Source organism: Rosa rugosa, chromosome 2 (assembly GCF_958449725.1).
Source record: "Rosa rugosa chromosome 2, drRosRugo1.1, whole genome shotgun sequence".
Taxonomy (NCBI): Eukaryota; Viridiplantae; Streptophyta; class Magnoliopsida; order Rosales; family Rosaceae; genus Rosa; species Rosa rugosa.
Window position 1 is genome coordinate 36,102,455 of NC_084821.1, and position 23,685 is coordinate 36,126,139.

General features: G+C 37.6%; 2 protein-coding genes across 8 annotated transcripts; both read right to left on the reverse strand.

The window, feature by feature from the left end:
* Window positions 1-7,544: 7,544 nt before the first annotated feature.
* On the reverse strand, window positions 7,545-12,615 carry LOC133732608 (uncharacterized). 2 transcript variants are annotated; one of them, XM_062160195.1, is made up of 7 exons: window positions 12,089-12,615; window positions 11,285-11,339; window positions 10,997-11,071; window positions 10,740-10,867; window positions 8,998-9,079; window positions 7,996-8,079; window positions 7,545-7,898 (listed from the first exon to the last, which is right to left on the reverse strand). In XM_062160195.1, the coding sequence occupies exons 1-7, from the start codon at window positions 12,454-12,456 to the stop codon at window positions 7,773-7,775; spliced, it is 918 nt and encodes a 305-aa protein (XP_062016179.1). In that variant the 5' UTR covers window positions 12,457-12,615; the 3' UTR covers window positions 7,545-7,772. The 2 variants fall into 2 exon arrangements, with proteins under 2 accessions (XP_062016179.1, XP_062016180.1); XM_062160196.1 differs by having other exon boundaries at window positions 10,740-10,831; window positions 12,089-12,593.
* Window positions 12,616-12,707: 92 nt separating this feature from the next.
* LOC133732607 (pentatricopeptide repeat-containing protein At4g13650) lies at window positions 12,708-19,992 on the reverse strand. Of its 6 annotated transcripts, XR_009857218.1 has the most exons (7): window positions 19,452-19,992; window positions 18,655-18,836; window positions 15,358-18,582; window positions 15,146-15,254; window positions 14,749-14,836; window positions 14,125-14,206; window positions 12,708-13,274 (listed from the first exon to the last, which is right to left on the reverse strand). XR_009857218.1 is itself a non-coding variant. In XM_062160193.1 (3 exons), exons 2-3 carry the CDS (start codon window positions 18,787-18,789, stop codon window positions 15,481-15,483), a joined length of 3,237 nt encoding a protein of 1,078 aa, XP_062016177.1. In that variant the 5' UTR covers window positions 18,790-18,836; window positions 19,452-19,992; the 3' UTR covers window positions 15,337-15,480. The 6 variants fall into 6 exon arrangements, 1 of the variants encoding a protein (XP_062016177.1); XR_009857219.1 differs by lacking the exon at window positions 15,146-15,254 and having other exon boundaries at window positions 12,708-13,221; XR_009857215.1 differs by lacking the exon at window positions 15,146-15,254.
* Window positions 19,993-23,685: the final 3,693 nt, after the last annotated feature.

Consider the following 23,685-nt stretch of genomic DNA (forward strand, 5'->3'; position numbering starts at 1 on the left):
TTTCAGGTATGGTTTTCCTTTTTTCTTTTTTTCTCAGATTCTGCAGGTATATTGTTTTGGGGCTGTGGTTGAGATTTGTCTGTTTTTCTAAGCTTTTAATTCATAGTGTTTAGTAACATTTGGAATTAGCACAATGTTAGTTGCATCATCTAATCAGCATATATGGATAACTACATTAAAAAAAACACATTATGTTATTTTTTTAATCAACACTAGATAATTTCCTTGTTCCATCAAGCATCCAAGTAATGATTTTCCAAGTTCTTACCGAAAAAAATGATTTTCCTTCTTCTAAATCATCGCCTCTGAAAAAAGAAAGAGTCAAAAAGAAGAAGCTGCTTGGCAAGTGCGGCTCGTGAGTGTAAAGTTAAAGAAAAACAATCACTTTTTCAACCTTATATACGTTCACATTGCAGCAAGCCGGCTGTAAGAAACTATCTACTTGGAGTTGAGATCTACAATACAAAAGCACTATAGGAAGGTGACATACAAAAGATCGAGCAAAGCAAAGCAAGCAGAGTATCTTTTGAACTGCAATTTATCTTATCTTTTTTATTTTTTTTCTTACTTGTTAAAGGCATTAATTCTGGTTGCAGATTGAGTTAATGAGTAATTTTGAGGACAAAGATGAGCAGGTCAAGACCAAACTGAATGAGAAACTTCAAATTGCAGACAAGAGCTGCTTGATCCAGGTATATGTGGAAGATCTTAGCAGCAGGTAAATTTTCTTTCATAGCATTGCAGTCGAAGAGTTATCCCATTCAGCAGGTAAAACTCTCCCGAGGATATCACTGCGAGAAGTATAAGTCTTATGTCGTAGAACCTGTTTATTGCAAAAGAATATTCTATCTGATATCTAAAGTATAGTATGTATCTGTAATTAGCCATTCGACATAGCATTATCAACTTGTGTACTCTCTGCTTTGCCTGTTCTTTTGTTCTTTTTTTTTTCCCCTTCTTCCCATCCACTTGGATTGGGTTGGGTTCTTGGGTTCAATTATAACTGGGAAATCTTGGTTTTTGATTTCATCTCTCCGTGCTTAACATTAAGCTATGAATTACTTAATGTAGGATCTGGAGAAGGGGATGGACCCTTTTTTTTTTTTTTGTATTCATCTGTTTGTAGCAACTTGCTGCTCTTTTCAATTCAATAAGTCTTGAAACCAGTACCAACTTGCTGCTCTTTGTTACTTTTGGTTAACTCTCTGTTTGACTTGATTAGAACTTGATGCAATGCTTAGATAGAACTATCAACTCTTGTGTATAATTTTCTTCTATGCCATTTATTTGAAAAGTCCTTGAGCTTGAAACCTTAGATTCTGTATTTGTAAGTTTAAGTACCACTTTCATGGATATGCTTCTAAATAACTAGAATGAAGCATGATCGGACGAATATTTTGTATGTTTTTAGTGCATTTCTCTCTACATTTTACTTAGTTATTTCCTTAACATTATCATTTCTAACTTTGTTTTTGTTTTTAGGTAGTTTTGAGTCGAAAATGAAGGCAAGGAGGAAATGTGGCGTAGAAATGGAAAGAAATTGAAAGAAATGGAGAAATGAAGCTTTCCTAATCCTACCAAGAAAATGAATCCCAGTTGAAGTTGGAATCCTAATGCAACTAGGAAAGAGCTTGGAAAATTGGTGTTCGGAAATGAAGAAATGACAGAGTCCCAGTTGGACTAGGAAACCTGATGACACTAGGATACCTGGTGGTGCTAGGAGATGCTATGGCTTCAAGATAACTCAAGATAGTTCAAGAATGTTCTAGAATGCATAAGAAATTTCTGCAATTGAAGAATGGGCTTTGAAATTGTCCAATTGAGAAGCCTGGCCCAAAGATTGAAGCATGTGATTTGCACATGAGTTTCTAGACCCTTCTTGACGTCTTGGAAGAATCCTAAAATAATTCTAGTTGGTTTTGCCGTGAATTACATAGAAGATTCAAGAAGATTTCGGAAATCCCAAAAAGGGAGAGTTTTTAGGAATCTGCTTGTGCAGATCAGTCAACTTCGACAGAGCCCTGAGGACAGGTCAGAATGAACTAAATTTCGATCTTTATATGGTTGGAAAGCTACGGATGTCTATTTTCCAGAGCTTTTTACGGTTCATCAATATAAATTTTATAGAATAAGGTATGGCCGATTTAGTGCATAAAGGTCAATCTGCCCGGAAATCAGTTTTGTGCGAATAAGGAGAGTTTGAACGTGAATATCTTTTGGGACGAGTTTGGAAAGGTCTCTACTCCATATTTGATCTGATTTTGAGGATATATTGCAGCCATGATGATGTGGACCAATGAGAAAATTCAAAAAGAAGTCTACATCAACACGAAGAAGGAAGGAGAATCAGAATTGAAGACGAAGAGCTAGGGTTTGACGTCCTAAGCATCCTCTATATATACACACCTATGTTGGACGTTTTTGACATCTTCCTTCACTCCATTCAGCCATCTCTCTCCCTCCATACACGTTCATCCCTTCCACAACTCAAAATTATCATGAAACCCTGAATCAAAATCACAAATCCTCCCCTTTACTCTCTAAATTTCGGATCCTCTCCATTGTTCAAGCATTGAAGCCGTGAAGCAAAGCTCCATCATCTCCAACACATCCTTGCCGTAGTCCTCATCAACGTCCACCACCTTTGAAGACCTTCTTGCGTTCTTGAATTTCTTCAAAAGTGTAACCATGTCCTTCTATCTTTTGTTTTCGGTTTTATTGTTTTGTAACTTAAAAATCAGATTCTATAGCATTCTATGTTTTTGGTTTTATTGGATGTTTTGATATTTTATGAGAATAAAGTTTATGTTTTGATGTTTAGTTTCCAATAATCATGAAGCATGAAAACGTTTTAGGTTTCTAGAATTCATAAATTGCGATTTTGATATGTGATGATGTAAGTTCATTGATTTTGTGCTTCAATCCCACCTTTTATGTGTTTTGTGTTCTTTGGTGTACAACTTAGAATATTGAGCATGTAATTGAATCCAAATTAAGATTACTAGCGTTCTAGGTCTTAATTGCTAAATGGAAAACCTATAATTCCTTAGGTAAATCAATGAAGAGTCTTGCATGCTTGTATGGCCTTCCAACTTGTGTTCTTGGCTTAAATCAATCAAACTTTCATTAATCTTTATGCGTTAAATATGTTTTGTTAGTGAGTAGCGTTCTATGACTAGCATTGCATGTTTAATAGGGTTAAGTATGGTGCGTTCATCTAGTTAATTTAATTAAGGAAAGTAAAAAGAACTTTGTATGCGTTCATCTTTGTTCTTGATTGATTTCTTCATTCACATGTTTTGATCCGTGATTTATGATTAAAAAACTCATTTTCGTGTTAATGATTGTTAACTTCATCATACATATTTCGTATCACCCCTTACCTATTTTGATTCATGGATTGATTGATCATTGTAATTAGTTAGTTAGATAATTAGTTTAGTAAATAAACAATTTCGAAATCCCCTATTCTATACTTGCAATTTTTCGTAAATATTGTATCCTTGTAATTAATATTCTTTTCTTTGACGTTTAAATGACAGGAGCACCCTCAATCCCCGGCTAGAACGATACCCTACTTACTCATACTACAATTCGATGCAGGGTTTAAATTGACACTCACTTTGAGTGTATCAAAGCATTTCTGTTGAATTTTAGAAAGATAAGTTGTTATCTGGATGTAATAATGGTATGTGTTTCAATGAATGTCCAGTTCTGTACTTTTTTTTTTTTTTTAAGAAAATTTTGTACTTGATTTCAATGAATTTCCAGTTCTCAGTGTCTTTTGTTCTCATCTTTACTTTGTCTATTGTCTATTGTGTCAGAGTTATTCCATTGGAGATGCACCTCTAGGATCCTAATAAGGGACCAAGTTTTGCAAGTAATTCATCCATAGTAGAGAAATCAGCCTTTTCATCAACAAACAGCTCAGGATAAAGCTCAGACAAATAACAATCTTGATCATCAACAAATGGATAGGGCACCACTAGTTGCAGCAGTCCATGATCTTGATCCAACTCGTAATTGGTCTCTTCCACTTTCATCTGATCAACAATACTGCTGCCTTCTTGTTCCTCATCACAACTCTCTTCCTTTTTCTACTTTTTCGATTTAGGCTTTCCGGGTTGATCCACAATGCTCTTTCTCTTTTTGTCATTAACTCTGGTCTTTTCAACAACATTGCTTCCCTGAGCAGTTGGGGTTGGTGGTGCCTTTCTAGGGTTCTTTCTCAAAGTGCACAGTACAATATCATAATCATCATCAATGATTTGGTACTCTTGCATCAACCAAGCTTCGTTGTGACGAGAATCACAACCACCCTCGTATCGGAACTCCCTCTTGAGCCCAATAACAACAGCATCATCCTCCTGGTCAACAACTTCTCTCGAATACTGACCGCTCCAAGTGCCGGAACCCACTTTCCGATCAAAGCGCTTGGCGGTGGGACTCAGCCTTCTCCGATGGGTGAAGAAATAGAGAGTCTTTTCATCCTCCACTTTCTTGGACTCACCACCGCCGTAGATCTGCCAAACAACCCAGGGCTCATTCTAGCCGTAAAAATCAGAACAATCGGCTACGAAATAGGAGTGAAAGTGGTCACCCATGGCGATCCTGGTGTGGAGATAGTAATCGAGGAGTTCGTGGTATGTAGGATGGAACCTGACCCCGAATGGGAGACCTGATTCGTTGGTTGTTGACGATCCATTCTTGAAATCTTGTTTGTTGGAGCGAATTGGAAGCCTGGATCTTAATGTCGCCATGATTGCAGAAATTGAACAATTTCAGAGAGAAAAACGAACGAATTAGGGTTTCGGGAAAGAAAGAAAGAGAGAGAACTGGAGAATTGAGAGAGAGAGCAGTGGAGAGTGGGGAGCCTCTTTATAAACAGACGCTGATCCTAATCCTAAACAGAGTCGGAATTGGTTCACACGCTTTCAAAATGCGTGTTTTTGTTTTTAGTTTTTTTTTTTTTTTGACAACTTATTTTGCAACGGTCACAAATAAAGAAGTTAATGACAAAAAGAGAAACTATTTAAAGTTTAGCTTGTCTTAAGGAACTCTGATTGGTTAACATTCTTAATTTTAAAGTTATTTTATGTGATTTACAAATGCATTTAAACTATTTAATCTTTATTTAGAAGGAAATGTACAAAATAGATGCTCTCAAGAAAGGAAAAAGTTCCAAAGAGATGAGGGCTTTAGGAGACGTGTTTCTGTGTTTTCATTTGACTGACAGATGGGACAATCGAATGAACACTGCTTATCTCAGTGAGCTGATTTTAAAAGAGTGGAAGAAAAAGAAGCATGCATAGTATGTAATCTTAAAAGTTGTTTCTTTTCTTTTAAGTACAGTAATTTACTTGATTATCACCATTTGAAATTCTTACTGTTGCCAATACAAAAACGCACGTAGAGAGTTGATGACACATGATAATTATCACATTAAACGAACTTGGAGAAAGGTTTTGCACATTAGGTATTCATTAAGATCTATAATTTGATCATTTTATTGCATGCATCTTCAATGGTCACAAAATTTTATTTACGTTTTTTTTTTTTTGTTACAATTTTGAATATGGATGAGCAGGAGGCAAAAGCATCGTGAACAAAACAGCTTTTTAGCTAAGGTATTATAATTATGATACTGAGGTAGATAATTCCTTTACTGCAACACCTTTGCTCCAATTATTGGAAGAATCCTGTAGTGACAGAAAATATTAAATTCTTAATTGTATGATTTGATCAAGTATAGCATACGACGAACTCATTATATAATCACCTCAGTATTATGCCTCAACTCCTCAAAACGCTTGATGTAGAACTATTAGGAGATCATAATTATTGTGAGGAGGCTCCATCTCGTCGGAAGGATACCGCCGGGGACTCCATCTCTGATGGACGGACACCGCCGGGGACTCCATCTCGTTGGAGTTCTCCAAGCACAACTTGCTCGACGGCTTTGCTTCTCTGAATTTATTGAAGGCCGGAGCGGTGTAGACGGTTTCACGACTCTTGGCCTCCAGATCTGAGACTTGGAATTTACCTGAGATTTCAGACCGTTTCACGGCGGCGGAGGTGGATGACGGGGCTGGCGGATGGGCTGCACGTGGGGCTTCAGGCGACGACGGGGCATTGAGTGGCGAGGAGCTTGAATTTTTGCAAGGTAGTCATATCGATCTAGCTGAGTTCAATGTGGTTGTAGTCAGGTAGTGCTTGGAAAGGGTTGGGTGGTTGAGAGAGAAGGTGAGATCTGAATTGCGGCCATGGCTTCCAATCGGAGGGGACAAATCAGAGGGAAGAAGACGTCGAAAAAGAAAAACAAGAAAGAAAGCAAAAAAAAAAATAAAAAAACAATACTTTTGAGGGTAAATTAGTCGTTTAACCTCATTAAGTGTCTCACGTGCTGGGCACGTGGTCATAGTTAACGGTTCTGTGACGGAAATCGACCGCAGGTACGACGTTGATATGAAAAAATGAGTCCAGGTATCACATTGATAACTTTGAAAGTTCAGGTATCATTTCAAAAGTCCTCGAAAAGTTCAGACACTGTTGAAGTAAAAAACCCCGTGAAGAACTAAAGGAAGTGGGAAAGGTCATTTTTACCCTTATTTTGTGCCTCACGTGCTGGGCACGTGATCATAGTTAACGGTTCTGTGACGGAAATCGACCGCAGGTATGACGTTGATACGAAAAAATGAGTTCAGGTATCACATTGATAACTTTGAAAGTTCAGGTATCATTTCAAAAGTCCTCAAAGAGTTCAGACACTGTTGAAGTAAAAAACCCTTTTTGATACACAAAATATTAAAATAAAATAAAATACAAAATTTTATCTTTTCTAAAAGGAAATACAAAATTTTATCTTAGATCTAAAAGAATTTAATAGAAAGCCAAGCTGGAAAGTATTAAGATTGAGATGATGATGCGGCACATGCCAAATCATTTTGTATAGATTTTTTGTATAATTTTTTGGGATCTTAAGTATTTACAATTAAGTTTATCCAACAGTTTTTTGAAATAGTAAACATTTCATAAAAATTCATTAATGATTTCCATGTTACTTTTTAAATTTCCATCATTTTTTTTTTGAAAATTTACTTAGATTGAAATTTCCTCGATATTTCCATCGAAATTTTCCATTTTTTGGATTATTGATATTTCCTCGATATTCGATATTTTAGTCCTTGCCTCCTGTTTTCGCCAATAATTCATTTGGATTTTCTCAACGGCAGTCATGAATGAACGATGATGGTTTTCTTCTAATTCATCCTTCGAAACAAGAAGGCTCACAAATATTGATGGCATAAGGGTAGAGGCCAAAATTGTATAGAAAAAAAAAAAAAAAAAAAAAAGGGCTTCCTTTTTGTATACTTCATCTTGCGGATGATATTTTCCCCTCTTTTCAGCTGCAGGAAACAGAGTCATACCCACAAATTCAGCTTCAATTGAGTCTTTAGCACTTCAATTTGAAAAAAAAAAAAAAATACCAAATACAAACTAGATCATATCCTCTAAGGTACTTCAGACCAAAAAAAAAAAAAACAGGGATCAAATATCTGCCAATTAATTCCTCCATCAACAAGATGTAGCAAGTTACATACACGAAAAGTATATTGGCTGTTAATACAAAGTCAAACATGCAATTACTATACATAAATGCTTTACTATTCATTAGGTGATGCCATCAATGGAATGCTAAAGTGCTTTTAGGAGACTTCAGCACCAAGACTGAGCAAGCACATATGTACAGGGAAGATAACAATCTATAGATGTCATGGCATTGAAGAAGGCTTCGATAGATATTGGAGCCACTCTTCTGGAGTTCCCTTTCTCATTTTCAGCATCTTTACTGCCGCACTTGTTAGGGGTATGGCAAGTATGTCATAGTCTTTTGGAGTCTGCAACATCAAGTGTATGTCATTGTGTCAATAGTGATTAGTGAGAGAATAACATATCACTCTTCCCTATTTCTGAGATCAAGACTTATTAATATACCTTGGGAATTTTCATCAGCTTCATACATGCTTCCTCCAATGTCTTCTGCCCTTTCTTCGAGTTGCATTTTGCACATGCAGTAACCTAATATGCATCAACAGAAAACTGCATGATTAAAAACCACTAAGCAAGTATTTGCAGAGAACGCTATTTTTGTAGGGACCAAATAACTATTAGACTTGGTTTTCTGAAGCACCCAATTTTCCATATTCCAGATCCCATATTGTGAAATAAAACTTCTCTTGGAAAATTGATATTCTCAGAACAGGGGAGTTTGAAACATAAGGGAGGTTTACACACACTATCCAACACTAATTTTCTTTCATGTCATTTTCCCTATCACATCTAATAAAGAACATGGCCTTAATATAGCTGAACGGTGGAAAAAATTGATTCAGGAACCAATCTTAGTGGGAATTCTAATTTTTAACTGAACTATACTCAGTTGGAATCTGTCTTATTGAAGTTATTATTCTTGTTCCGGATCCTCATTACATTCTAATGTGCCATTACAACTTCATAAATTATGTTAGTAGCAGTTGAGCAACAAGTTGGACTAATTTTACAACTTTCCAATAAGTATACTGTACATCCAATGTTTAAGCCAATGACCACAACAAGATCACACATTTTCACCACCTATGGTAAAAATAAAATGGAAGCATGAGAATTCTCAGAGAAATTGGGTGCAGAAAGGAATACAAAAGGAAAGAGAAAAGAACAACAGAACACTCCTCTAGTTCAGAGCTTAAGGGGCATCCATAACAAAAGCAGATGGACAGGAGGATCCCTCCAAGATTCCTTTTCCATCTAAGGGATCATGGGGACTTCGTTATATAAGTTGATGGAAAGAAGTACTTCTGTCTTAGGGAGTTTGATGGCCTCAACTAAAACAAAGAGTTGAGAGTTTGATATAAAATGCTTTTGTCCTATTCATTTGCTCTCCTCACACCCACACATACAGACCTCAACTATATCTAAATGGTTGTCTTACACTCTTACCAGATTTTCCCACTTCCATTCTCCACCTCGTGCAATTGGTATAACATGGTCAATAGTCAAGTTTTCACGTGAAGAACAGTACCTGTCCAGAAAAGACATACAAAGTGAGTAATCAAAATCTAAATCTGTGACCCTTACTGAAAATAACACATTTATTCAGATCAGAATTCATGGCTAATGAAGTTTCTTTATTGGTGACGGCCTATTTCACAGATCACTGAATCTAAGCTATGGACTTTCTGTCTAACAACAGTTGAAGTTCCTGATCAGGTTATCTAGGTATCACCAGTAGCAGATGTCCATTTGTGATTTTCAATCTGTTTGATACTGATTGCATTGTGAAAGATGCATGCACACAGTACATACTTAATAAATCCAAAGATGGTTCCAATTATATAGGAAATTTCTAAAGCGAGCTGGTTGGTTGAGCAAGACTTGCTTCTGGGGTAAGTTCCCCAACTTAGCGGAGCCTCCCTAAATAATTCCTGCCAAGTGAAGCACCTTCAAAATGCACAAACAATGAGTGAAACTCTCTCCCTTCAATTTGCATGTGACATGCCATCTTCTTTCAAGTACATCGCAAGTTTCACCTTCCCATGAGCCACCAACCAGCGTAATAGCTTGACCGTACGTTGTTGGAACCTTAGCATTCAAGATATAAACTAGCTTGACCTTTGGTTCCACTTACAACTTTGAGCGACAGAATTACATTATGTAGAAAGAAGATGTCATTTAAGGTCAGTTCAGAAACGTATTGCATAAATTTGTCCAAGTATGAACAGTCAGAACACCATTAACCAATTTACTATTCATATGTGTATTAATAAATTATAATATTGTTTAACCCATCTATATCTCCTCTAGAACTCTAAAAGAGAGAAAGCAGTAGCTGCAAATGGTCATTGGTTCATAGATAATGTTAAACTGACTACCTCAACAAGGGAAACTCTTTGGCAACAATGCTTCCATATATATAACAATGATCTATCCATTATCTTTACAACTCAATGGATCCTTCTTCATTGAAAATTGTTTGGCAATTCCCTCAATCCTATTACCTCAAGCATCATCCTAATTTTCATTATAAGTATGAAGGATTTATAGACCAGGTTCTCTGCCTATGCTGTCCGCTGTTTAAACAGTTAAATACCTTATGTTTATCCTTCAGATAGTAATCCTATGCCTTGGGATTCCGCATCATTGTAGCTGAAAAAATAACCTAAACCGCCACAATAAACAACAGGAAAAACGCCCTCCCACATTAGTGTGAACATAACCAAAAAGACCTATATTGTCATGAGATGTTGTGTACTGTTCTTTTGTAAGCTATTTTCAGAAGTTTCAGAACTCTTTAACATTCAAAATTTCAAATCATATAGCAAATCTCTCTTGCTATAGCATCATTGACAACCTGTTATTCTATCATAGTTCACAATGTTTCAATCAAGGCCAGACAGAACTACATTTTACAGTGCTTTTAATTAGTTTTCTTCTGCCTTTCATGTTTCCTGAAGGCTACTTGAAATAACCTCTCAATTCCATAGGAACTCCCACTCCTAGAGAAGGTGAGGTTCAGTCCCAGGTCTTTGGTATGACCACAAGAGACTTAATGAGCTACAATAAGCTGCAACATTTACTTATTGGCCCTTGAGATGCAAGTACTTAACCTATTCTCTTATAACAAGAAGGGTACATACTCAAAATAAGCACAAAAATGTTTAACTAAAGGGTAATATACTTACTGACAAGTGAAACTGTCCCGACAAAGTATATTTTTACGACTAAGATTGCACTTAATTCTTCTTCTCTTTACAACTTGCAGTAAATGGGGAATCTGGAACAAAAAGTGGATGTAATCAGTCCAAGTGGACTTGAAAAGACAAAAGTGAAGACTGTTGGTCAGAGAAAACAGGATATAGTAAAAAACTACTAACAAGCAAGGATCCATAAAGCTGTCAATCTCAAGCAAAAACATGGTAAAGGTCATGGGATTACATACCCTTAAAACAGCCGGTATGTAGAAGGATCCACTTGGGGAATTAACAGTCTGATCATAGTATTCTAGGACATCCGCCTTGTACAACAGAAGAATTGAATTAAACAAGTATTTTAAAAAGACATGATACAACTATAGCTTCTGACCATTGCAGGAAATATAATTTTGAGGAATACGATATGTTTACTACTACAATTGCCATTACAAATAATATCAGCACATAACATATCCTTTCCAGGTGCTTCTAGCATTTGCAAAGTATCTAACTTGAGTGACGCATGGAAGTCCCACCTTATCCATGAATTCCAAACAAATAGCACGTTTCCAGCAGACCACATTAATTGGCCTGGCACAGAGACCAAACAAAATTATAAAGGGAAAAGAAAAGAAGCAAGTAGATAAAATAGTACAGAAGAAAGTGTATGGTCCTCCATGAAACTACACCCTAGACACTGGTTACAAGACCACCTAATGATTACTGGATAGTAAGTGTCATATAACATACCTCATGTTTACTGATAAGCATTAGCATTATCATGTAGATAAGATAATTGAAGGAATAGAGAAAAATGTAGCATCACAGACATTAGTTGAATGTCGAATACTTCTCCGATAGTCAAAATGTGAGAGTAAATGCATCAAGTTCATTTCCTTTCGAAACCACATAATTTAAAGACCATTTAGTCTGTTTGATCACAAGGCTGTGCAACTGGTTTGGTGAAAATGTTGACTCCCATTGTTTTCTATGAGATCTACTACTAGAATGCAAAATTTTCATTCTCATATTTGAACTGAAAGCATAAAAATCAAACATACCCAATTCAGAAATCAAGAAAGAAAACACATTACACTCATGCAAACTCATTCTCCATTGGAGATTTGGAGACACAATCAAACTCATTTAGTTACCACATTACTAACAACAACAGCCAAAACCATGATATAAAAAAAATCCGCAAAAACCAAATGCGAATGATCAACTCATCAATGACTCACTAAACAGATCCACTACACATTAAATACTCATCTTTTGCTTCTAAGAAAGTAGTCATGCAAGTCAAAACCAAATAGAACAAGTGGGTCCTGATCACCAACCTGTATGAGATATCCAAAACCAGACCTCTGAAACAGGACAGCTCATCCCTCTCAAACTCATCATCATCATCACCACCATGATGGGCATGCTCACCAACCTTGTTGTCACCCTTAACATCCTCCTCATCCCCGAAAAACAAACGAACCTCGGCCTTGAGACGCTTGGTCTTGTTGGAAGAAGAGTTGGAGGAGGAGTAAAGCCTAGTGGAGTCAAATGAGCTGAGCCTGCGGTTTTGGGGTTTGATCGATGATGAGAAAGTGAACATGCAGCTCAATGGGTCTTTTGGGTCCAACCCGGATCCTGATGATGGGACTCCCTCACCATTGAAGAGCGACTTCACATTTGCTCGTGCAGCTAACCGTGCCATGATCAAATGCTTACTTTTCTTTTCTTCTAGTGTTGAGTATGAAGGTTTCCTTCACTGGTAATAAAAGGAGTCCACGGAAATAAGCGCTACCACATATATTTTTGCAAACATGAAGCATTTCCCTCGGAATATCTTCTGCTGGTTTACTCAAATTGACACATCTACCCTTTAATTATTCTTCCTGCTAAAGCCAAAATTCTCAACAAAAATCTAATAGTAATAGAAATAAAAATAAAATCTATTTTGGCATCCAGACAAGATTGCGTTATCGTCTTTTATAGGATATCAGATTATGAAACACATTGTTTCCTGTGACGAACTTTTCACCAGTAATCTTTAGACCACCTTTGAAATGATGAAAATGATTGCATCCCATATTGGGTTAGTGCTATTTGAGATAATTGGCATGTACTTGATCCAATTATGGCAATCATTACAAAGGAGATTCTTAATTACACGTATAATAAGCTAAGCAAGCCTAAAGCAATTGCCAATTTCTCGCTGTGAATATAGAACTGTTGGATCCTTATGCTGTTATTCTGTTTCCTTCCAAAGGTTGTATGGTCCTGTACAAAACTAAACTCAGATGCCCGTCCCCGAATAATTGATATACCTTGCCTGCAAGCGAGTGTGGTTGTTCGCCAGCACAGAATGGAAGAACTGAATTCTCAACCTCAAATCCAACTGCGGCCAGGCTCTTTCTTCACACAAGTTTCCTTCATTAGTTGTGCCTTGTCTGATCCCTACAACCCCACATTCCTGCCACTGCGTACATATTTGATAAGAGAAGTAGGCTGCTGAGTCTTCCAGTTCCAGCTCTAGAGGATAATGGTGATGGAAATGAATTAGGATTATCAATTAGTAAGCAAGGTGAATCCAGAATGCCAGTTTACCGTTTAACAATACAAATAAATTTAGATCTTAGAGGCCAAGTGAAAGAAAACATGATCAGCACAGTAACTGGTCTGAATCAATGTAAGGACACCAGTAACCAGTTGCTTTCCATGGAAGTGAAGACCACAAGTTATGTTCTATAGGCAAAGACTTATTTTACGTCTAAAGCACTAGGTCATGGGCTCATGGCATATTAGGAGAAATCTCTAAAATTGGAATACTGTTTCAGTTTCGGTCCTTCTGACTACTGATAATGTCTGACATCGTCTTTAGATCAATATTAATGAACTTAACACATCTTCTCTGCACTATATCGAGTATATTCTGAAGCACTACATATGGTTTATCTGTCGAGATCAAATCAGAATCTTAGGATCCTAGCCACTCAGCAAAGATCTGGAGACTGTCTAAGCAAAGTTGTAACAAGTCAACTGCAGCAATGCCAAGCAATGCCCCCAAAATATAGTCTGAAACCATGGCAAAGCTAAATATCTAAACAGTGTACCATAAATTAAAAACAAGGGTGGGGTGTTTAAGGATAGATTACTCTGGGTACGATCAAATGATTGGTGAAAACAACAAGGGGGTCAGTAGGAATGGTCAGGCTCATTGTTTGCTTCCATCATGATACCGAACCAATTCTAACATGCTATTTTGAATGTAAATACAGAACCAATTGTTCCAAATTATAAGTAGGGAGACAAAACTTTTAGAATCAGAAAGAGAAACTTCATGATCAACTAGAGCAACACGGTATTATAGTTTAGTTCTTACATTCCCACGTTGAAACTTTCTGCCAACAGTCTTGTCCTGATTCATTGTTTAATGGATGTGGAAATGTATTAACAGTCATGTCCTGCATCAACACGAGATTTTTATGAAATTACCATAAAAATAATGATCATGATGATTTTTGGTATAAAATTGATGCTGGTTTTTTAAGGATAAAATGATGATATCACGCGGTGAGGTTGACAAACTCTAAGTTCACCCCTATAAAAGAATATGTCACTTAGAACCAAAGTGAAACAATGTACTAGAGCAGATGAGCGAAGTCATACTACGACCAATACAGTTACTATCGGATCTGCACCAATATAAGGACAGCGTTAACCATCGAATTTTCTCAAAAGTAAGGACCACCCAGTGTTCTTGGGGAGCAATTCTTTTATAGTTTGCATTCCTAAACATTAGGTTGCAGCCAAGAACCCCAGACTAGCACAGGATAATAGAGAAGATCCCTGAAAATTGGATAATCATACAACTCTCTGCGAACCATTTCCATTTTAATTTCTTTCAATTATGAGCATGAAAACTGTACCTCAATTGAATAATAATGATAGAAGGACTTTGAAGACTGGTTTGACACCTCATTTTCAAGAAAACGAGTAATCATACCTGACTGAAAATGATGCACTACACGTTTGCCATTTGGACCCTATAAGGACTTCCAGGTCTCCCCTCATCCACCTAATCTGCATGGAATCTACAAATGGAACGGAGTATCTGGATTACATCCCGAATCAATATAACTATCACACACACACAGAAATGATAATCAAATGAGTATTAACACAATCAAAGTATGAACATGTTGGCAGAAAGTTTAAGCTAACAAGTAGATCAGAGGATAACATTAAAGTTTCAAACTTCAGTCAGGATGAGTTCCAAGTCCACAGTAGTATGTACAGTTTAATAAAATATACTCGATCATCACTATGTCCAAACTCATAAGAGCATAGAAGTGAATAATCCTTATCAAATCAAATTATATATATCAAAAACTGAGTCTTACCATGGTAGTTTGATGTGATAAGAATCAAATCCTTATAGATGATCAAAATGATTTGGAGCAACATAAACCATTACACACATTAGGAAACCCTATGTATAAGAAGCAGTTCCTATGTAAGATAGATTAGAATCGGTCACTAGTTAACAAACCACAGTCCCTAGACTTCTGTACAGAAATGCATTTAAAAAAAGAATGATGGTTAGAATTCATACCAGTGTCCATGGTCTTCTATAAGAGGAAAGTCAAATAAGAGCCACAATCATATACAATGAAGTGATTCCAAATGCCCAGTGTCAAGACTTCTTTTCTATTAAGTATTAACCTTTTCAACAGTCTTACCAGTAATCGTTACAAGAGCAAACTCCATCTTTAAAATGATGAAAACGATACGCATCTCGTACTATGATAGTTCTTTTTGAGATCTTCGACGTATGCTTGATCCAATTATGGCAATCATTACAAACACGGAGATTCTTAATTACACGTATGGGAATCGTATTAGATAGGCTAATCAGGCCAAAAGCTATTGCCAATTTCTCGCTATGAATGTACACTGTTGGATCTTTATGCTGTTGTTCCATGTCATTCCAGAGGTTGTTACGGTCCTCAACATAACCAATTTCAGCTGCCCGCTCATTCAAATCCCCTAAGAATTCATATATCTTATTGGCAAGTGGGTGCAGCCGGTCACCAACATAGAATGCATGAACCGAATTCTTTACCTCAATCCAACTGCGGCCAGGCTCTTTCTTCACACCCCTTTCCTTCATTAATTGCCTTGCCTGATCCCTATAACCCCACATTCCTGCCACTGCATACATGTTTGATAAGAGAACGTAAGTTGCTGAGTCTTCAGGTTCCAGTTCTAGAAGATGACGGGCAGCAACCTCCCCAATTTCTGTGTTCTTTTTAGCTATACAAGCACTTAAGAGAGTCCTCCAAATCATTGAATCTGGTTTTATTGGCATCTCAGTTATGAATTTTCTTGCCTGGCTCAAAGAACCAGCTCGACTAAGAAGATCAACAACACAAGCATAATGCTCAGGCTTAGGCACTAGTCCATGCTCTTTGCTCATGGATTCAAAGTATGCAAGCCCCTCACTTACCAAGCCTACATGGCTACAAGCTGAAAGTACTCCCACAAATGTGACATGGCTTGGCACCACACCAAGTTGTTTCATCTGCTCAAATAGATGTAGTGCTTCAATACCATGCCCATGCTGAGAATAGCCAGTGATCATGGCATTCCAAGAAATCTCATTTTTTTCAGGCATTTCAATAAACTCTCTCTTCGCATCATCAACACTACCACACTTTGAGTATAATGTGATTAAAGCATTGGAAACCTCAGCTTCTGAATTGTTCCCAGTTTTTATCACCATGGCATGAATCTGCTCTCCTTGTTTTATATTTGCTAAATTAGCAGCAGCGCTGACTGCAGAGCCAAATGTGAATAAATTAGCTTCTACTCCAGCTCGATGCATCTGAGAAAATACCTGCAGTGCTTCCTCACAGTACCCACTCTGTCCAAATCCTGATATCAGTCCATTCCATGATATATTATCTTTCACATCAATTTTCTCAAATGCTTGGTAGGCTTCCCATATTCTACCACATCTAGCATAAAGGGTAACGAGTGCATTGCCAACGGAAAGATCATTCGAATAACCAGATATGCATGACTGAGCATGAATCTGTCTACCTTGATTGAGTGCTTGAATACCCGCACATGAACTAATTGCACTTGAAAATCCTATGTTGTCAGATCGAATCCCTCGGTTTTGCATTTCTTCAAAAAGTAAAAGAGCTTCAGCAAACAAATCATGCTGTGCGTACCCTGCAATCATAGCTGTCCACGAAACAACATCATCTTCAGTGAGTCTTCTGAGTATTCCAAGGGCAGTATCCAGTTTTCCATGCTTAGCATACATATCAATGAGCACGCTACAGACATATGCATTAAACTGAAAGCCAGTTTTTATGGCTTGGGTATGAACCTGTTCTCCTAAATTGAGAGCTCCAACAGAAGTACAGGTTCTCAAAATACTCGGATAGGTATATTGATTAGGAATCATACCCTCAACATGCATTTGTTTAAAAATATGAAACGATTCGATCAGGTCATCTTGCTGCCCATAAGCAACTAGCATCACATTCCACAGGACAACATTCTCTGTCTCTGTTGTAAGGAAAAATTCATAGGCGGTTTGCAAATCTGAGCATTTCACATAAAGATCAAGCAGAGACCCTTCGAGGATTATATCTGATGACATTCCTGCTTTAATTGCATATGAGTGGAGTTGTTTCCCCTTATACAGATAACCAACTGATGCACAGGCACTCAAAAGACTAGCAATTGTTACACAGTCAGGTTCCATACAGTCACTCTGCATTTTCTTGAACAATTCCAGAGCTCTATCACTAAATCCACACTGAGCTAGCCCAGATATCAATGAGTTATATGATACTCCATCCCTTTGCCACATTGTATTGAAAACTTGTTCAGCAGATATGAAGTTCCCTGAACGGGAATATAATGTTACAAGAGCATTGCATACGTATGTTTCACAAGAAAAGCCTCCCTTGAAAACAAGGCATTGCAGCTGCTCACCCAGCTCAAATAACTCTATTTTTGCACAGGCACTAATCACGCTTGAGAAAACATAAGGAGTTGGGAAAATTCCTGAAGTATGCATCCGGATGAATAGGAGAACAGCTTCTTCTTCTCGTCCATTACGAGATAAGCCAGAAATTATAGCCACCCAGGAAACACTATCCCTAAAATTCAACTTATCAAAGACTTTTTTAGCAGAATCCACAGAGCCGTTCTTAGCATACAAATCGATCAAGGGATTACATACAAGTAAACTAGTACCAAAACAATGGCGGATAATCCTAGCATGAATCTGTTCCACATATTGGATACTGGCGTTACCACCACCACACGCCCTTAAAACTCCTGCAAACGTGGTCTCATCAGGACGCACATTTTCTGCTACCATTCGGGAAAAGAAACCCAATACTTGACCCGTCAACTTCTTTGCAAGAAACCCATGAATTATGTTATTCCATGAGAATAAACTTCTATATGGTAGATCATCGAAAACCTTTACTGCGCTGCATGAATCACCATTTGCAAGATAAACACCAACAAACAGGTCACTTATTTCATATTCTCCACCAAACCCCAACTTCAAAATCCTAGAGTGAAGTTTCCTAGCATGTAACAAAGACCCAGAACTCAAGCACCCTTTTAAAAGCCAAATATATGTCTGAGAATTGGCACGAATGCAACGTGCTTCCATAGAATGCAACAAATCGATCCCCTTTGGACCACCTTCATTTTGATGAACTAGATAATCATCCGAAACACGAGCATTGGCTGCATTACTATATTCCGCCTCCAAGCTCAAACTGACTACACTCCCACGAAAGTGCTGCAGAAATTCAAAAGATTAAATAAAACAAAACTAGAAGACCCAGAACAAATCAAAAGAAGGAGTGTTCACCTTGCGAAGATTGATAACTGAGGTGGGTTTGGGTTTGGTTCTGAAATGAAGCCGGTAGCGATGGAAGAACATAGGGTTGTGGCATTGGTTTACAGTGAGCAGCATCAAGGACCTGAGACACCCACTCCCACTCATCTGCCTACAGTCATCATTAACCTCACTCTATAAACTTCACCACCCTCCTGCTCCATACAAACCAAATCAATTTGATAACCATATGCATAAGCATCAACAGCATCTTCAACATCATTCAGATAATTGCATGTATCAGAGAGCATAGGGAAGAGGCATCACATAGGTGATAACAGTTCCGAACAAACAAACAGCATCAAATACAATTCTCACACAAACCTGAAATGGAGAGTCTGTAACTTTGTGCAGATAGATGAGTGAAAAGAAGAGATGGGTGGGTTTAGGGTTTAGGGGGTTAGGGTGAGAGTAAGCAAGTGAACTGAAAGTAGGCGCAGGCGGGCAGCCCAGTGGTTCCAAGTTGAAGACGAGAGAAGAAGATTGAGAGAGAGAGACCCTCAATCTGAAATGCTAACCATAATAATATGGTTAGCATAATAATATGGACCGCTGGATATCAAATCTGAAATCTGATGGTTGAAAATGCTAACCTGTTACAGAAACAGAAAACCTTTTTCCTTTTCCTTTGCTACCGAAACCCAGCAACAACTCCAACATTTATTATTTTCCATCTTCATACATACAAACCCAAAACACCCAACAAGAAATTGACAGAAACTATAACAACAATCACAATTCACCAAATTGCCGAGAGTAACTCAACTAACCTTATTTTGATCCTCTAACGTTTTCCGGAAACTCGACGAAGCTCAACTAGTGATGAAGTACGATCTGACAGTCACCAACTCGAAATTTCCAAACTTTTAACTTCAATCAAGGTCAGTCCTCGCCTATAGATGCAGTCGAACCAGAAACCCAGCCAACAAGTGCCGGAAAACCACCGATGTCGGAGAACCGTGCCGGAGCCGAGAGTAACCCACAAATGAAAATCATCACAACTTAATCTAATTCAAAAACTAAGTACACCAACGTGTAGAGCATGATGAGAGAGGAGTGATTTTCAAACCACACGCACCCCAAACGCTGGCCGGAGTCGCCGGAGGTTCTTCAAGCTTTGGATCGTCGATTCTCCGTTCACAGTCGCTGCATGTATGATCCGAGGCCACATTAACGTAGGCGACAGCGAGACGAAGAGGATGGTGCTCGTGCGCCGGCCGGAGGCGGCCTGACGGTGGAGCGCTGGTCGGGTTTGGGGATCGGGTCGCTGGCTCTCGGTTTCGACCTCGAAGCCTCTGGACGTGATCTCGATCCTTGATCTGATCAAGGGTATTTTTTGAACTTGGGGTTCAATCTATTTCAATGGCTAGGATGCAGCGGTGGTGGAATTGAAGGCCACGATCGCACTGCTGATTTTCTATTATTTTCTAAAATCTCATAACTTCGGAAAATCACGATAAATAGCTCGGGTATCCTAAAAATTCCCTGAAAATTTTCACGAACTTGTCGTGTCGTGTACTTTATTATTCAATCCTTAAATCGAGGATTTCACTTTATGAAAATTTCTGAAAATATTCTCGAACACTTTGACATTTATCCAGATCGTTAAATTTTCTCGTACGATCTCCACTAAGCTCGATACATTTTTCCGGGGCTCACATCCGCCGTCATATCGACATGAAATAAACCGGTCAACCCTTTAAAAGTTTTTACTTCCCTAAGGGGAGCCGACCCTTAAGGAGATAAAATTCCTGAAATTTTCACATTGGTTGATATAACTCCAACCAACAAGAGCGTGAGAGCTGACAGATCGAAAAAATAAGTTGTGAGTGAGCGGTTATGAGCATATTAGTTTTATGTGGTATTTAAGGTTTAGGGTTGACCTACTAGATCAAGACCCAAACGACGACGAAAATAGTTGAAATTTTGACCATAACTATATCTTCTTATCATGATAACATCTTACGGTCGATTTTAATAAAGTCTATTTCATCAACATTGTTCCTCATGGAAGGTATGGTATTTGATACAACTAATAAACCATATATAAGGATTTTGTGCGATCTTAAAAATCGAAATTGGAAATTGATAAATTTTAAATTACCCGTCTATTTATAGCGTATCAATAGGTATTATGTAAAAAAATTAACCCCATCCGCCGCCATTTCGACATGAAATAAACCAGTCAACCCTTTAAAAGCTTTTACTTCCCTAAGGGGAGCCGACTCTTGATGAGATAAAATTCCTGAAATTTTTACATTATTGATATAGCTCCTACCCACGAGAGCGTGAGAGCTGACAGATCGAAAAAATAAGTTACGAGTGAGCGGTTATGACCATATTAGTGTTATGTGATATTTAAGGTTTAGCGTTGACCTACTAGATCGAGACGCAAACGACGACGAAAATAGCTGAAATTTTAACCATAACCATTTCTTCTTATCATGATAACATCCTACGGTCGATTTTGATAAAGTCTATTTCTTATACATTGTTGCTCATGGAAGGTATACTTTTTTTTACAACTAACTAGTTATACCACATTAGTGGAGATATAAGAATTTTGTGCGATCCAAAAAATCGAAATTAAAAATCAATAAATTTGATATTACCCATCTATTTATAGCGTATTAATAGGTATCACTACACCAATTTCGGAATCAGACAACACATATCAGACGACAGCAAACATTTTAACTGTCGTCTGATTTAATCAGACGACAGCAAGAAATATTGTGTCGTCTGAGTTTTCGAATTAGACAACAGTTTTTTCTTGGCTCTTGTGCAATAGCATTTCAGACAATGGTTTATTTTTTTGATGTTGTCTGAATGAATTAATTCAGACAACAGTTATTATGTGATGTTGTCCAAGGTTCATTTATACAATGGTTGATTTTTGCTGTTGTCTGATTATTTTCAGTCACACAACTGTTATTAGGTGTCTGTTGTCTGATATCTTGCAAGTCAATGGCTACTGAAAGATGTTGTTTGATTTAAGTGGTTCAGACAATGGTTTTTAATTTGTCTGTTGTTACATGAGTTTCAGACAATGCACTTTATTTGATGTCGTCTGAGTTTTAGATTTTTTTTTTTGGATACAATGAATAGCTGACTTTAGTTAGGGTTTGACTTATACTTTTAACACTTATACTCTTTCAACTCGTTCCCTCTCCATTCCATCGAGCAAAACACCCAGTCCGCCTCCAGCTGAAAATCACTCTCTCTCACTCTCATCCCTCAGTCCCGCTCTCAGCCCAGCCCTCAGCCCGCTCTCAGACCACGAACCCGTCTCTCTCGATCAGCCCCGCCCTCAGCCCTCCCTCAGTCCCACTCTCAGTCCCGCCCTCAGCCCGCTCTCAGACCACGAACCGTCTCTACTAAGCAGTTTGAAGGCAGATCCTCTCAAACTTAACCTCCATCAACAACAGCTTCATGGTCTGGAACCCGCCGGAGTTCGTCAGGGATTGTATGGATGATGGGGAAACCATGAGAAAAAAGAAGAAAAATTAGTGTGAATCCTGAAATCCTGTTCGATATCATGTCCCAGTAGGTTGTTAAGAGATTTCAGGCAAATAGGCTTGAAGTGCGAAGTGTTGGATGTGTTTTTTTTTTGGGTTGCCCAAGCTCGATCTGCTCCGACTCATTCACCCTGCTCCCTCTGAACTTTAGGTACTCAACTTTGTTTGATTTTACTCTCTGGGTATTGCTGAATAGCCATTTGTGTGATTAAAGTCTGAAGCTTTTGATAAACTTTAGAAGAAAGATTGAAACTTTGGTTGCTGTCATTCAAATTTTGCATATTTTTTAGTTATATGCTTAGCTTTTGATAAACCCATTTGATATATTAAAGAAAGAATGAAATTTTGGTTGCCGTATCATTCACATTTACAGTTCTGTTTTATAACAGTAGGTGTAATTAGCCTTTTTAGCCTATTGATGAAGTTGATTCCATCTGAAGCAGAAGAGCTATCTTACCCCCACCCCACCCCACCCCACCCTTTTTTTTTTTTTTTTTCCAGATTTTGCATATTTATTACGGACCATTTAGTTCTAGCATTTGGTTGGGCTTAATTGTTTACAGTTGAGATTGATTGGGAGTTTATGGATCCCTAAGTAGTAGTAACAGTTTTTAAAAAGGGTTTATTTGGCTTTATCAAATTGAAGGAACTTTTGTGGTTTCTCTTTATGTGCATAGTGGGGTAAGAAAAAGAAGAGGAGAGATTGAAGATTTTGGTCGACTTTTGGAGGAAGGTTTGGGTTTGTCTTCGAAGAGGTTGCTGGGTTTTCGAAGAGTTGTGTGTTTAATTTGGGTATATCTTTGGTAACATGAAAGAAGATGTCAAAATTGTTTGAACTTTAAACATTTAGTATTGAAAAAGATAAAATTTGAAAGGAAGCTATTTCTGCAATTTTGGTTTTAGTTTTGAGTTTAGGATCATTTTCTGGACTTTGCCCTCAAACTAAATCTGTGAATTTCAACTGGTGAGTTTTCTCTCCAAACTATTTTGCCCCTTTGATTAGTAAAAATATATTCTCTATTACTTCTCCACTTTCTTCACATTAAAAATATGTGATCATGTATCTAACTTTGTTAGTTTTCATTGAAAGTAAATTGTATTCCTCCAGTTAGGTGGATATTGATAAAAATATGACATATAAGCATTTCAATGATTTCATGTTGTGTTAAATTCTGGGATAAAGAATTCTGGATCACTGGAACTTCATGTGTCACTATAGCTTGCAGACATGCTTAGCAACTGAGTCTATTTTATCACTGGTCAAAATGGGGTTTCAGATGCCAAAATCAAAGTATAAAACTTTAGAGCAGAATTACATATCAGAGTTGCCAGAGCTGCGCATCGACAAGCGAAACTCATAAAGAGCTTCAGGGTCATTTCCTCATATCTTTAAGATCGTAGTTATATTAGGATTGAAGAACAGCAGACTTGATGAAAACCTATCTATGCTGACATTCCAATTTAATAGAGTTTGTCTGTCTTTAAT

What these genes read in the sequence shown, in the direction of transcription:
- LOC133732608 (XM_062160195.1), bottom strand. Translation starts at nt 12,456, where the DNA reads ATGGCACGGTTAGCTGCACGAGCAAATGTGAAGTCGCTCTTCAATGGT. An exon ending in CGGGACAGTTTCACTTGTCA is followed by an intron (nt 9,080 to 10,739) that starts GTAAGTATATTA and finishes TTTTCTGGACAG; the next exon opens with GTACTGTTCTTCACGTGAAA. An exon ending in AATGGAAGTGGGAAAATCTG is followed by an intron (nt 8,080 to 8,997) that starts GTAAGAGTGTAA and finishes GATGCATATTAG; the next exon opens with GTTACTGCATGTGCAAAATG.
- LOC133732607 (XM_062160193.1), bottom strand. Translation starts at nt 18,789, where the DNA reads ATGAGTGGGAGTGGGTGTCTCAGGTCCTTGATGCTGCTCACTGTAAAC. An exon ending in CAGTTATCAATCTTCGCAAG is followed by an intron (nt 18,583 to 18,654) that starts GTGAACACTCCT and finishes GAATTTCTGCAG; the next exon opens with CACTTTCGTGGGAGTGTAGT.